The sequence below is a fragment of the Paroedura picta genome, chromosome 2 (assembly GCF_049243985.1).
Source record: "Paroedura picta isolate Pp20150507F chromosome 2, Ppicta_v3.0, whole genome shotgun sequence".
NCBI lineage: Eukaryota > Metazoa > Chordata > Lepidosauria > Squamata > Gekkonidae > Paroedura > Paroedura picta.
The window spans coordinates 9536832-9551146 of NC_135370.1; the positions used below are offsets into that span (position 1 = coordinate 9536832).

General features: G+C 47.0%; 1 protein-coding gene across 4 annotated transcripts in view; it reads left to right on the plus strand.

Annotated features, from left to right (window-relative positions):
* The window catches only part of ERBB4 (erb-b2 receptor tyrosine kinase 4), a 918733-nt gene extending 905445 nt beyond the window's left edge, over positions 1-13288 (plus strand). For 2 of the 4 annotated variants that reach the window (XM_077319331.1, XM_077319330.1), the window contains exons 26-28: positions 876-923; positions 4374-4671; positions 7612-13288. In XM_077319331.1, the coding sequence (XP_077175446.1) occupies positions 876-923; positions 4374-4671; positions 7612-8060 (795 nt within the window). In that variant the 3' untranslated portion in view covers positions 8061-13288. The remainder of the gene's footprint in view (positions 1-875; positions 924-4373; positions 4672-7611) is intronic. The other 2 variants (XM_077319333.1, XM_077319332.1) reach the window with 1 other exon arrangement.
* Positions 13289-14315: the final 1027 nt, after the last annotated feature.

Consider the following 14315-nt stretch of genomic DNA (forward strand, 5'->3'; position numbering starts at 1 on the left):
CAAGATCCCCCAGCTGGCTGCATGTGGAGGAGGAGTGGGGTTGTGACTTGGAGAAGTGCAGGGAGTGGTTCCTGTTGGCAGAAGAGGATAGGACCTGAAGCAATGCGTTTAAACTATGTGGAGAACAATATTGGCTAGATATCAGGAAAAAAATTATTTCACAGTCCGAGTAGTTTGACAGTGGAATAAGCTGCCTAAGGGGGTGGGGAGCTTCCCCTCACTGGTGTTCTTCAAGCAGCGGCTGGACAGATCCTTATCCTGGATGCTTGAGGCTGATCCTGCATTGAGCAGGGGGTGGGACTAGATGGCCTGGATGGCCCCTTCCCACTCTAGGATTCTAGGAGTCTAGTTCAGCAGTGGAATGGGCTGCCTAAGGAGGTGGGATGCTCCCCCTCACTGGCCATCTTCCAGCAGCGGCTGGACAGATCCTTATCCTGGATGCTTTGTGATTGTGGGATCTGCTCTTATGGGCAATGCATATGACTCCCTTTCCTCACTTTTTTGAACAGATGGGTCATCATAGATGCATCCCATTTGATTCTTGGCTCTGCATTCTTTACGGAGGAAACAGAATCTTCTGCATGTCCTTTCCTCTGTCCCCAAGAAAAGCCTCACAGACCATATCTGGTTTTTCTTAAGCATTGTGCAGTCAGATCCCCCAGCCTTTGAATTCACACCATGTTGCTTTCCAACCCTTTTCCATGGGAGTTCTGCCTGAGCGAAAAGGACCATGTTTGGCCAGTGTTGAACACCCCACCCCACCCCACCCCGATCTGTGCATGCTTTCCCCTCATTCATCCCCAGAGTTCATGTGACCTATTCCCATTCATTTGACCTCTTACTATAGCCGTCATTCCATTTTTCTTTCTTGTCAGAGTGAAATTGGACACAGCCCTCCTCCCGCCTACACCCCCATGTCAGGAGTAAGTATTTCACCTTCAACCTTCATCTCTTTAAGGGGCCTGCTTGCTTGTGTGAATGAATCTTTTCCCAGTCAACGCTGCCATAGGGTTCGGTGTTTCGGCAGCCGAAGTGGCCGAAGCAGCCGGAAGGAAGGGAGTTCACAGTCTGACGAAGAGTGCTTGCACTCGAAAGCTCACGCCTTGAATCAATCTTTGTTGTTCTTAAAGGTGCCACTGGACTCTGTCGATGTAAAATGTTATGCTTTGAAGAGCTGATAGAAAGTCCCTCTCCTTCTGCCGGATGAGGACCTGAGACAGTGATCAGGCAGCGGGTGTGCTAGTCCAGGGGTGGGCAAACTGTGGCCCTCCAGATGCCCATGGACTACAATTCCCATGAGCCCCTGCCAGCGTTTGCTGGCAGGGGCTCATGGGGATTGTAGTCCATGGACATCTGGAGGGCTACAGTTTGCCCACCCCTGTGCTAGTCACTTTAGGAGCTACCAGGGAAGCTGCAATAGTTTGTCTTATATGATCTGCCATTCACCGAGGCTGGGGGTCCTCACCACTTCCCTTGTCCTGAATTTCCCTCTGGATCTGCAAGGATCGAATGGTCAGTGTTGTTCCCAGCTCTGAGTGGGTGACAAGAGCTCCTGTCCCATTGCCAAAGTCGGACTCGAAGCCAAACAGTTTCCACCTGGGCATCTTTTGGGCAGCCAGTAATTCCACCCTATCCACAAGGAGAGTGGGAAATGTTGCTGCTATAATTGCAAGGGGAACGTGGGCAATGGAATTGTCACCCCCTTAGTCATGGGTAGGATGGTCCTGACCTGGATAGGCCAGGCAAGCCCAATCTCGTCAGAACTTGGAAGCTAAGCAGGACCGACCTCGGCTAGGATCTGGATGGGAGGCCTCCAGGGAACACTGGGGGAGGGGTCATGGCGCAAAGCAGGCAATGGCAAACCACCTCCCATGGTTACACTACATACATGCCATCCAATAAACTGCATGTTCTTCATAAACAACGCCACAAGGAATGCCAGTAACCATTTTGGGGGGGGTGACATGCCAAAAGCCTTTGCCTGCTGGCAAAAGAAAGAAGGAGGAGGGAGAGCGGATTTTATGAACTTGGGCAGATTGTGAGTGGGTGGGCAGGAAGGGATGGGCCAGTGCTTCCTTGCATCCCCAGGGAGTTGCTGATCGCCACTGTGGGATTACAGGTGAATTTCCTCCAGGCCAGCCTGGAGTCTGGAGATTTGTTTTTGGAGGGGGGAATCACTTGGGCATAAAATTGGGGTCACTGTGGTTGGGCAGGTAGTTGTGAGTGTCCTGCACTGTGTAGGGGGTTGGACTAGATGACTCTGGAGATCCCTTCCAACTCTATCATTCTATGAATCTAGCTGTTTTTAAGGCCCTGCTTTTCACTTCCAAAGTGGCTTTCAAATGCCTTTCCCTTCCCCACCCCAAAACAGAAACCCTGGGATGTAGGTGGGTCTGAGAGAGCTCTGAGATAACTGTGAATGGCCACAAGATCACTCAGCTAGCTGCACATGCAGAAGAGGAGCCAAACCTAGTTCTCCAGATTAGAATCTTCCACTCTTAAGCACACTGGGACTGTTTCTGCACTAGGGATTTGGCTCAGATCTGCATTTTTAGGGTCAAGTTTATTTGTCCATTTATGCAATGAAAATTGACTTTTCAGTTACAGACCAGGCACAGACCCAAATTGCCCCCTCACTTGCCCCACAGCAAAGAAATCGTCAGAAATCTGTTTTCACTTTTTGAAGCCCTCACTCAGGGCTGGCCAATGCAAAAACATTTGGGTTTTTCTTTTCTGTGGCCACCATTGTTCTTTACCTCCCCCTCTGCAGTGTTACTTCAATCATCAACCCCTCCTAATTAAAAAAAAAATGGCTGATTGCATTACAAGGCTATACCTATGTGACCAAATTAGGTCCCCCCACCCATGTACCTTGCCTGCCCTTCTCCTCCCTGGGGCCCTGGGATGGGGGAGGAGGATGCACCAACTGACCAGCCACCCTCCTCCCAGCATGCCAGTCAAGTCTGTTAGAAGCCAAGCCTCTCCAGCCGCTGCCGAGGCTAGCCTGCACAACACGCCTGCCTTTTGCCTCCGGGAGCACAAGAAGCCCTTCGCCATCCAGCGTACGAGAGGCCAAGGCACTCCAGCCGCTGCCGAGGCTCACCTGCATAATGCATCTGCCCTTCACAGCAAAGGACCAATCTGCCGGTGAGCCTTGGTGGTGACCAAAGAGGTGCATCAGAAGCCAAGCTTCTCCAGCCACCGCTGAGGCTCCGTTGTAGAACCTGCCAGCCCTTTGCGGGAAGGGCAGGCATGTTCTGCAGGTGAGCCTTGGCAAGCCTCGGCGGCAGCTGGAAAAACTTGGCCGGTCAGTCGGCCCAGCTTCCTCCTCTGCTCCCCCCACCAGCCCTGCCATGGCTTTTCTCCCGTGCTAGGGTTGTCCTCGCAGGGCAGAGGCTGGAGGCGGCAGTGCAGGCAAGCGGTACCCACCTTCACCTCAGAATTTCAGCCTGGGAAATAAAAAGGGAGCAAATTTCAACTCACAGCATCCAGAACCGGGTATGTCTCCTAATGCAGAAATGGTGTGGTTGTCAATCCAATGGATAGAAAGAGCCGAATCTCCCAGGGCCATGACCGAGAAGGCCCTTTCTCGGTTGACCCCCTCTACCCTCAGCTTGTGGGGGCAATCAAAGACCAGTAGAGTGTATGGAGTGATTCATGTGGGAGAAGGTGATTCTTAAGGTATGTTTAATTCAGTATCCGCTGAGTGCATAAGGCACAGTACTGTGTTTCAGTGAGAAAACATGCAAGGATCAGAGAGGGGTGGGGAAAAAAGACTTCCTGTATGAATAGCAAAATTTCTAGTAGTAATGGGAGGCGTGTATGTCCCTGTGTTGCCAAGGAGTTCTTCTGAAGTGAAGTGTTAGAAGTTTCTGGTTGGTCAGAAAATCTGAGGAGTTTCAAGGAAAGCAAAGTGTTTTCATAAAGAAAACTTGGGGGGGGGGAGCACCCCTACATCTTGCATTCTGACTTCAGGCTCTCAAACGTTGCCAGGATTGTGTGCCTTGGGTTTCCTCTTTGCACAGAGATGTGTCTGCCGATAAAGAAATCCAGGAAGAGAGGTCTTGATTTCCGCAGTTGCGAACGATAGCTCTCAAAAGCTAATTTAAGTTTTTGAAATGTAATGCAACACAGTCCTGTTCTGGAACTTTGACTTATGATTCAAAATCGATCTCTGACCCAATTAAAACAGCAGCTGTGACATGTCCCCCCCCCTCTATTCTGTTGTCAGAAACATGCTTCTGCTTTCCAAGACACAGACCCCATGATGTACCACTTAGCTCCCACGTTACATGCCACTTCCCTCCCGCGCACTCAGAGAGTGGCCATGGGAACATTGCCCTTTTCTCACCCCTTGTTTCTGTTTCTTATAGAACCAGTTTATCTACCGAGATGGTAGCTTGGCGGCCGACCAAGGAATCCCTTTGCCTTATCGGGCTGCTATTCCGAGCATCATGTCCGAACCTCCCCTTGCGCAAGGTGCTGCTGAGATCTGCGACGACACATGTTGCAACGGCACCCTTCGGAAGCAGGTGGTTGCTCTGGCGCAGGAAGAGAGCATCGCTCAGAGGTACAGCGCTGACCCAACAGTCTTTGTACCAGAGCGGGGGCCAAGAAACGAGCTCGACGAAGACGGCTACATGACTCCAATGCCGGAGAAGTCCAAAACAGGTAGATCCCAAGCACTGGGTGCCATTCAAGATGCTCTGCTTTGAACGAGAACCTCAGGGCAGTGCACATGTGTGGTCTATCTTTTATCATTTACCAAAAAAAGCGGGTGAGCTAAATCAGGCCGACAATTTTTTTAAAAATTAGTTATATGTTTATAGTATTGGGTGTTTGCAAAAATACTTGGCCAATTTCAAATTTTTCATTCCGTTGGCCCACCTCCATTGATTTTACTTCTTCCTTAGGTGACTTGAAGCTGCGGTTCTTTATTCTGGCTGAAGTCTTTTATAAAATGTGAGGATTTTTGAATGCCGGTTGCACATTTGCCCAGTAAGGCATAGGAGAGAGCCTAAGTCTCCCCTGACATGTGCTCCACTCTTGTGAAAAGCAAGATTCACCCAGACCTCCCAAAGTATACAGGGCTTGTAATGGAGAGATGAGAGAACTTCAGAGCTGACGCTTTGGAGTTACCAAAAATGAAACAAAAATGGAAGTAGCAAAAATTAAATGAGAACCAACCCCTCTATAAAAAGGTAAAAGTATCCCCTGTGCAACACCGGGTCATGTCTGACCCTTGGGGTGACGCCCTCTAGCGTTTTCTTGGCAGACTCAATACGGGGTGGTTTGCCAGTGCCTTCCCCAGTCATTAACGTTTACCCCCCAGCAAGCTGGGTACTCATTTCACCGACCTCGGAAGGATGGAAGGCTGAGTCGACCCTTTTTTTTTTTTAATTTATTTATTTTTATTATATATTTTTTAATTTTCATAAAGATAGAAATATAGAATAGAGACAATATAAGTTATTAATACAGAGAATAGTAAAATATAGTATTCATTTGGAAATATAAGACCCCACATTAACTACACAATGGTATAAACTTTTGCCCCAAGCTTATAAACTTTTTCACGTTTCCACCACGTTTAAGAAGAGAGGCCTACTTCGTTACCACCTTTCCAACATTTGTTTACATAGTTTTTAACAATTCTAATGGTCATATTTGGTGTCCCATAACACCTATGAAACAATTTATACTTAACACAATCTTAGAGCCATCCACATTTCCACCACATTTAGGAAAAGAGGCCTACTTAGTTGTACAGAAGAAAAATATATAAGTTGTTATATAAGTATAAGTTATATAAGTCGTTAATATAAAAAATGGTAAAATAAAGTCTTCGTTGGTTACATTTACACCTCCTCGATTAGGTGCCTCCTTTTAGTTATGCTTTAAATTTAGACTGGGAGTCACTGCGGAGATATAGTTAATAATACAGATTCAGCTTGCATAGGAAATCTAAGACCCCACACTAACTACATAATAGTATAAACTTACAATGAACAGTAAAATATAGTCTTCATCTGTTATACTTAAACCCACTCCATTAGGTGTCTCCTTTTAGTTAAGCTTTAATTTTAGGCTGGAAGGCACTGCGGAGATATATTTAATAATACAGATTCAGCTTACTTAGAAGATCTTAGACCCCACAATAACTTCTTGACCCTAGTAAAAAAAGAAGAGAAAGGCTGAGTAAACCTTGAGCCGGCTGCTGGGATCAAACTGCCAGCCTCATGGGCAGAGCTTTCAGACTGCATTTCTGCTGCCTTACCACTCTGCGCCACGGCCCAACAAAAAGCTGATCCAAGGAGATAAGCCACTCTTGTGACATTGTTTGCACCACCGTGACAGGCCACCACTGGTTCCATACAATGAGGCAATTAGCCCTGCCACTTCCTTGGTCCTCATGGGGGAAGATTTCCCCAGATGGGCCTGGTCCACCCCAGATTTCTGCCTCCACACGGAACCAGCCAGGGCAGAAAGGGCTTGCATTGTCATGCAATCCTATCTTCATGAAAATAAAACAATTCGCTTGGTAGATCCCATAGTGCCACAAAGCACCACAGAACCGAGTGGGGCATTTTCTGTCCCTCCAGGATACTGTAGGAGGGGGAGGGTCTGGCTTTTCCCCATCCACATGGGCCTGCACCATGATGGTCCCCATTTGCCCCCACAGCAGACTGGGGAACTCTGAAATGTCCGTGTTCCCTTGCCATGGGGCAGTGGAGGGTCTAATGCACACCAAGGCTGGGCCAGGCTGGCACCGTGGGGACGTGGGGATATGCCTCACTGCTATATGAGCGCCGACCTGGCCTTTTCCACCCCTGCGGAAAAGGTCTGTGGCTGTTTTGTGGCTTAATGGACCCTTTAAATGCCTCAGAGCTGAAAAATTCGGCTTACCCGAATCAACCTCAACCTGAATCTCAGTATTGAAACTGCGATTTGAGTGATACAGGATAAGGCAAATCAGGTTGTTATAAAAGTGAAGTTAGAACCTTCAGTCCAATTGGTTCTCCTCAATGTATTTCTGAATGAAAATGCTCTATGTAAGCAAAAAACATTGGTGAACTTTTTGATTGTAGCAGCCAGAATGATAATTGCTACTAACTGGTAAAATGCAGATAATATTTCAGTAGATAATTGGCAAAAGAAAATAAGGCATTTTATGATTCTGGACAAATTAACAAATAACATTAAAGTAATTCAAGGGGATAAAAAGAATGAAGACTTCAATATAATTTGGATTGATTTGGCAAAATACCTAAGGAAATTTTCAGGCTGTAAGGTATGTGAACTAATATTGTAACTTGAGACTTGAATTATGATTAACAGATGAAATGTAATAGATGAAATGGACATTGTTCACAGGGATCATAAGATTGATGAAGCTACAGAGTTGTGTTGGGGGTTTTATCTTGTTTTTGTTGGTTGCGTGTAATTTAATAAAAAAATTAAGCATCTAGGATAAGTAAAAAAAAAAAAATTCCGCTCAAACTCAAGATTAACCAGAATCTGCCAGATTCATCTGATAGAAAATAAAAACACTGAATGCATTGGTATTCAAGGGATATTTCAGTTGGTTAAGATACATTTTGTTATCTCCAGATCACCTGAATCCAGTGGAGGAGAACCCATTTGTGTCTCGACGGAAAAACGGTGATCTCCAAGCCCTGGACAACCCGGAGTACCACAACGGCCAAACTGGGCTACCCAAAGTGGAGGATGAGTACGTGAACGAGCCCTTGTACCTCAACACCTTTGCAAGCACCTTGGAGAATGCAGAGTACATGAAGAAGAAGAATGGGCTCCCGTTGCCAGAGAAGCCCAGGAAGGCCTTCGATAACCCTGGCTACTGGAATCACAGCTTGCCTCCGAGAAGCACCCTACAGCACCCGGACTACCTGCAGGAATATAGCACAAAATATTTTTACAAACAAAATGGAAGGATCCGGCCGATTGTGGCAGAGAACCCCGAATACCTTTCGGAGTTCTCCTTGAAGCCCGGCACGATGCTGCCCCCTCCTCCCTACAGACACCGAAACACTGTCGTGTAATCCTGAAAGTATTTGCGTGAGAAGGCGAGAACCATACCAGCACTCCCTCCCCCTCTCCCTCCCACCCCCGGTTTAAGCTCTCTTCCTGTTCCCCGTTTCCTTGCTGGTTCTTCCCTTTGGTTGATGTCTTCGAAAGAAAGGACACTTTTAAGTCATTTGTCCCAAGCATAAGGGGAGAAAGGAAAGCGGAGAAAGGAAAGCCCGGTGTTTCTCACTTTCCAAGTCGCTGGTGGGTCGGGAGGTCAGCCGAGCCAGCGAATCCGAGTGGAAGCCCCTGGCAGTGTCGCCTGCTTGTCAAGTTAGTTCACAGTGCAGTGATTCCGCTCACTCGGCTGCTGCCGGGAAAGTCACACCGTGTCAGTTTCTATCATCCGGGAGCCATGTGAGAATTCCTGCAGCCAGCGAGCCCGTTTCCGCGGAGGGGAAGGGGTAGGGGAGGAGAGGGCGACTTTGATAGCACAGGTGACAGTCCCATCGTAACTGAGACTGAGGATCTTTTCCCGTTTTTATTCTGCCACGTAAACGAAATGGCCAAGCCAGTTTGCCATTCCCTTCTTCTTTACTCTGCCACCCAAGGAATCCTACAGAAGATCATGTGACTCCTGCCTTTCCCCCAGTCACTCCTGCAGTTGTGAGCCTGTTTCTGCCTGCACAGACTTCACTGCGTCACGCTTCGGTGGTGGGTGGTGCGACAGGTTTTCTTACAGGTCAATATGAAAACTGCCCTTTTCTGAATGGAAGAATAACAATAATTTCATGACAGCAGCGGCATAATTACAGAGAAATGTCTCATTTTTGAGGGCAAACGACCAGCCGAGAGTTCTAGAGTCTCGTGGTCATGTTTTATACTTGTTGAGCAGAAAATGCAGAAATTCTCTCCCCCGCCCCACCCCCGATTCCTTGTTGGTTTATCGGCTGACATTGGGAAGCAGAGACAATGCTGAGGACGTGACAGAGGGGGAGATTTATATTTTTTATTAAATCCACGGATGTGTTTTGAGAGCGGCCTGCTGCTATCCGAGGCAAGATAGGGAGGGATAGGAGAAAGAAGGTCCTGATCGGGGTAGAACGCACTGGGCAGTTCACTGGAAGATCCATTTGCACTTAAGTTATGGTTTTTAATTTTCTTTTTGTTCTCGCTTTGAACTGTATTCTGGAATCTGAACGAAGCAATATGGAAGTGACCAGCAAAATAGAATAATGTAAAGTGAATGATTATAGTAATAATAGTAATAATAATATATTTAAGAGATGACTGTGGAAATGCCAAAACAGAGTGAGATCTGGGCTTTGGAACTGTGTCCACCAGTGCACCGGCTGCTCATGGGAAGTGTGTTTGGATGCCGACTCCGGACGAGAGGCAGAGCCTGTTTGCACTGGGACGGTGTGGGGAAAAGGAAGTGTGGGTCTAACCTGGACTAGACCTATCCAGACTGTTGTGATATGGTTGCCGAGACTTCTCAAGGACAACGAAGAAACATCAGACAAAGTGTTAGAAATGTGGGCCATGCAGGGCTGTTCCGTTCGCAGTCAGATCTGTAAATAATTACTCCCTTCTTCCCCTGCACCTGCCACGTCTGTTCTCCCTTGGTTTTCATAGGCAGATTTCTGCTTCAGTTTGACATTTTTAAGGTTCTAATTTTTTTTAACTAGAGTTCAGTTTGAGCTGCCTGATCAGCTGGCGCAAGGATGGGAAACGATGGCACCTTTTTTATATAAAAGAAAACCATTCACATTTTCCTGTCTTAATGTATTTGAGATGCGATTATCAAAGGGAAGAGTAATTCGATATATGCACTTTAGTATAATCAAGGCCACCACCCACCCCCACCCCAAAATTAGGGGCATGGACTGAGGGAGCAGCATTGGAATCCATGGTTTGTGGAATGGAAAAAAATTCAAGATGGCAGCAAGTCTCAATGAGTCTTTAGTAATTTGTTCAGGACATCTGAAGCTTCCAGTTTCCTTGGCTGCTGGACGAGCTCATGGTCTCAGCTGTCGCCAAGCAGGCAGGCATGCATGAAGTCCATTTTATAATGTCCTGTCTTCTGTCTAAGTTCTTCTGCGTCCCCAAACAAGGTTTTTCTTTTTCTTTTTAAAGCAGAATTTAAGAGGCAGCCTAGCCATGCAGGGAGGAGAGGGTGCTAAAACTCTCCTGGTTTCCAAACTAGTCTCGTTCCTCTCTTAATAGCCTGATCCCGTAAGCACCAGCAGAGCGATCCCAAAGACATCTGAGCAGCCATGCTGGATAAGACTGATGGCCCATCCATGACAGTCTCCTCTTTTATAGCAGATGGCCCCAGGAGGCACACAAGGAGAGCACAGAGGCCAACCCTGCCCTGGGTTATTGTGCCTTCGTTGCTTGCATGCAGAATATGGCTGCCTTTGAAAATGGAGGTTCCTTTTATTCATTCTGGCTAAGAGCCATGGGCTGTCCTGTCTACCCTCTCTCCCCACCAGATAGCCCAATCCACTTCTAAAGCCAGCAAAGTAAATTCCATAAGTTAATTACCAGAGACGACTTTTTTTTTTCACTCAACAAGAATGATAAATAATCTTTGGAATGTCCCAAACCCGTAGTAATCCTTTCTATAAGCAAAAAAATGGCCCCAAACTCCTTGGCCGTTCTTCATAGGAAAGGTGCTTCAAAAAATTGTATGGGTTTGGTTGTCCATTTCTGCATCCTTTCCAAAATCTCTCATTTATATGACAGCCAGCACAGTACGTAGCACTCCAAAAACAGGCACACTATAGATCTGAATGTAGGCTTTATGAAAGTGGCTAATATGTTTTTGTTCCCCTTTATAATAATCCCCAATCCAGAATTTGCCTTTCCCACTGTTGTGTTGTATTTGTTTCATTCCCCTAGCACAGGGGTAGTCAAAGTGCCGGCCTCCAGATGTCCATGGACTACAATTCCCATGAGCCCCTGCCAGCGAATGCTGGTAGGGGCTCATGGGAATTGTAGTCCATGGATATCTGGAGGGCCGCACTTTGACTACCCCTGCCCTAGCACATTTCTAAGATCTCTCTTCTGGTCCATCACCACCAGTTTGGACCCCATCAGTATATATTTAAAGTTAGGCTCGTCACAAAGTGCATCACTTTACGTTGTTCCAGATTTCACCATCTCACCCAGATCGAAGGGAGCCTTCACAGTTTGCCTGGGTTCTAACCATCCCGTATAATTTGGTGCCATCCACAAACTTGGTTGCTTCACTGCTCACCCCCCCTTCAGACCCTTTGTGAGCAAATTAAATCAAGCAGCATTGGCTCCAACAACTTTCCTTGTGGAGCCCTGTCATACATTTCCCTCCACTGTGACAACTGCCCATTTACTTCAACCCTCTGGTTCCTGACTTTTAATGAAATTTTAATTCATAAGAGGACCAGTCCTTCTGTCATTTAAATATCCTCAGGAGCCTTAGTGAGGGACTTAGTCAAAAGCATTTTGGAAGTCCAGAATATTTATAATGTCTATCAGTGGTTTGCTAGCCCTCTCAGAAGGTTAATGGGACATGACTTTCATTAATATTCAGCAGGAGGGCAAGTGCAGGATAGCACCTCAGATTCCTTGGGATGTGACTAGGCTTGTTTTCAAACACTTTATTATTTTAACCTTTTTGCCATGATATCGCAGCCAACTTCTGATGACCCCATAAAGTTTTCAGGGCAGGACACCTGCGGACTGAGGTGGTTCGCCATTGCCTGTTTCTCCATAGCAACCCTGGACTTCCTCAGTGGCCCCCCTGCCAAATGCTGACCAGAGCTGGCCCTGCTTAGCTCCTGAGACATGATGAGGTGGGCTAGCTTGGACCATCCAGGGCAGGACACTCGGGCAAAATCTTCACCCTCCTGTGGTAGCCAGTTGCATCAGTTGGCACCTAGCAAACTCATCAAGCAAGATCACAGAATCCTAGAGTGGGATGGGCCCCTGAAGGTTATCTAGCCCAGCCCCCTGCTCAAGGCAGGATCAGCCTAAAGCATCCAGAATAATTATCTGTCCAGCCACTGCTTGAAGACGGCCATTGAGGGGGGATCACCACCTCCTTAAGCAGCCCATCCCACTGCTGAACTTATATGAAATCCCCCCCCCAATATCTAGGCGGTACCATTCTACGTGCATGAGTCAGCTCCCTGTAAGCAATTGCAGAGTCTTCTGCCATAACAGAGATAATTCATTGACGGTCCCAAGTGTTAAGGAAGATTTTACATTATCCCCCTTGTGTTAGGAGCGTGCCATTTTTTAAACTGGTATTTTTTTGGTTTGCATCTTATCAGACCTGAAAAAAAAATCAGATTGGAGTTGTCTCAGTAATCCTGAATTGAGGGTGGGGTGAGGGGAGAGACCCAAATCAAAAGATCCCCGTAAAAAAACGCCAACCCAATTCTGGGGCTTGCTTGGCTCCTCCTACAGCCCCATTGAAATGGAGCAGCAAGAGAAGCAGCACAGCCCTGGACCTGGAGAGTGTCCACTTTCCCAGAGAAATCCCGGGTACATTTGGAAAGCTGAAATCCACCCCCAAAATACAGATAAGGCATTTGGGGGGGGGGTTACGTTTGGCTCAGATAGATCCGAGTGCACACCCCTACCTTACGTTGACGTTCACAGAAGTCACGAGGGCAAAATTGTGAGACGGCCTCTGGACCTGTAAACCGAAGAAAGCCTCTGAATTGAGAGGCTGACGAATTTGTAGTCAGTTTATCCTGGTCTTCTCACTTGTTTAGATTTTCCTGCCCGCGATTTGCCCTAGTCTAGTCAGTGTGGTCTGACCTCCAGACGCAGCACCTCAAATTAGCAGTTCTAAAACTTGGTGGTTTGGGAGCCCTTGAGGAGTCTGCTGAGGGGAAGTGTATGTGCTTCCACGGGGGCAAGCTGCTGAGTGAGCCACGTCAGGGATCTCCCCAGTGTTTCAGTGGCCAGTTAAATGGAACGAAAAGCTGTCTTTCAGGCGCTGAATTGCCTGCCACCTGCTCCGGCTCCGATGTGTGATGAACTCCCGGGCAAGCCAAAAACAGCGAAGGGTAATAAGATTGTCACTTCCAATAGAAAATCAACGGGCAACCTGTAGGGGTTTGAAATGGGATATTTCAGTCCCCATGGACTGAAGAGATGGAAAGGAAACCTTCCACGCATCTATTCTATGCATCCTCCTCCTGAATCCAGCCCGGTCTGTAGAACTGTTTTCAGGAATTAAAACTTAGTTTTCTACATTACTTTAAAAAAATTACACAAGGCAACTAAGTTAAAAAAAAAAAGAAAGGATAAACAGATTTTGTTCCTCAAAGCATTACCCTGTCCTTGAAAGGATGGCTTAATATGGCTTTTTTTTTCACTTTTAAGTTTGGATAAATGCATAAGTAGTTAAAAGGAACGCACTTTGATTGTGGAGAAGCTGAGGCCGGGGGTTTATAGCAGGCATTGAAGAGGAGGAGGGGTGTCCTAACCTGCAGTGGATCAGCTGCTCAAGATGGCTTCTCTGAATCCTACACTCTATCTTTAGCTGCCCTACAAAGGCAGGAAGGCAGGGTGCAAACTCTGTGAAGAAATACAATAAATAGATGTGACCTAGGAGGGAGTCCTCATAGGACTGGCACAAAATAAAAAGCATTCCACACTTAGAAATCTAGCATGTCATGGAGGAAAGGATTAGCTTAAGTGGAGGAACATTCTGCCAGGTGAGACTTCACCTGTGATAAGAAAAGGTGCATCAGGTCCCAGTGAGAAGCCAGCCATGTGTCAGAGCTGGGGCAGCTCCTTCCTTAGGCCTGCTGGGAGGCCAGATATCCATGCTACGCTCCTCTGAGCATAGAGACTTTCCTTGTGTGTCTCCGGGGGTACTGCTGTCCAAACAAACAGAGACTCGTTTCTCATTTTGAGAGGAGCAGGCCTGCAGCCAGAAGATTTTTATTGGGGGGGGGGGGATAAGTATGTGAGTGATCAGCCATCATTGTTTATTTTCTCTGCTTTAATATGCATTACAGGCTCTTTTTAAAGCAGGAGTCTTCAGCCTTGCTAACTGCTAAATCTGTTTCAGCCCATTGCACAGAGAAGTCACATTTGGAAGTTTTACGCACACCTTTTTTTAACCTCATCTCCTTCCTTTTTCAGACAGAATTTACACTTGAAAGACTTGTGACGGATTGGAGGGGCAGGACAAAGCATGGATTGGGCCCCGCCCCTCTGGGGGCCTGGAACAAAGCATTCTTAACTTACCCACAATGGCTCCCCACCTCTCTGTGCATAGACCCCAT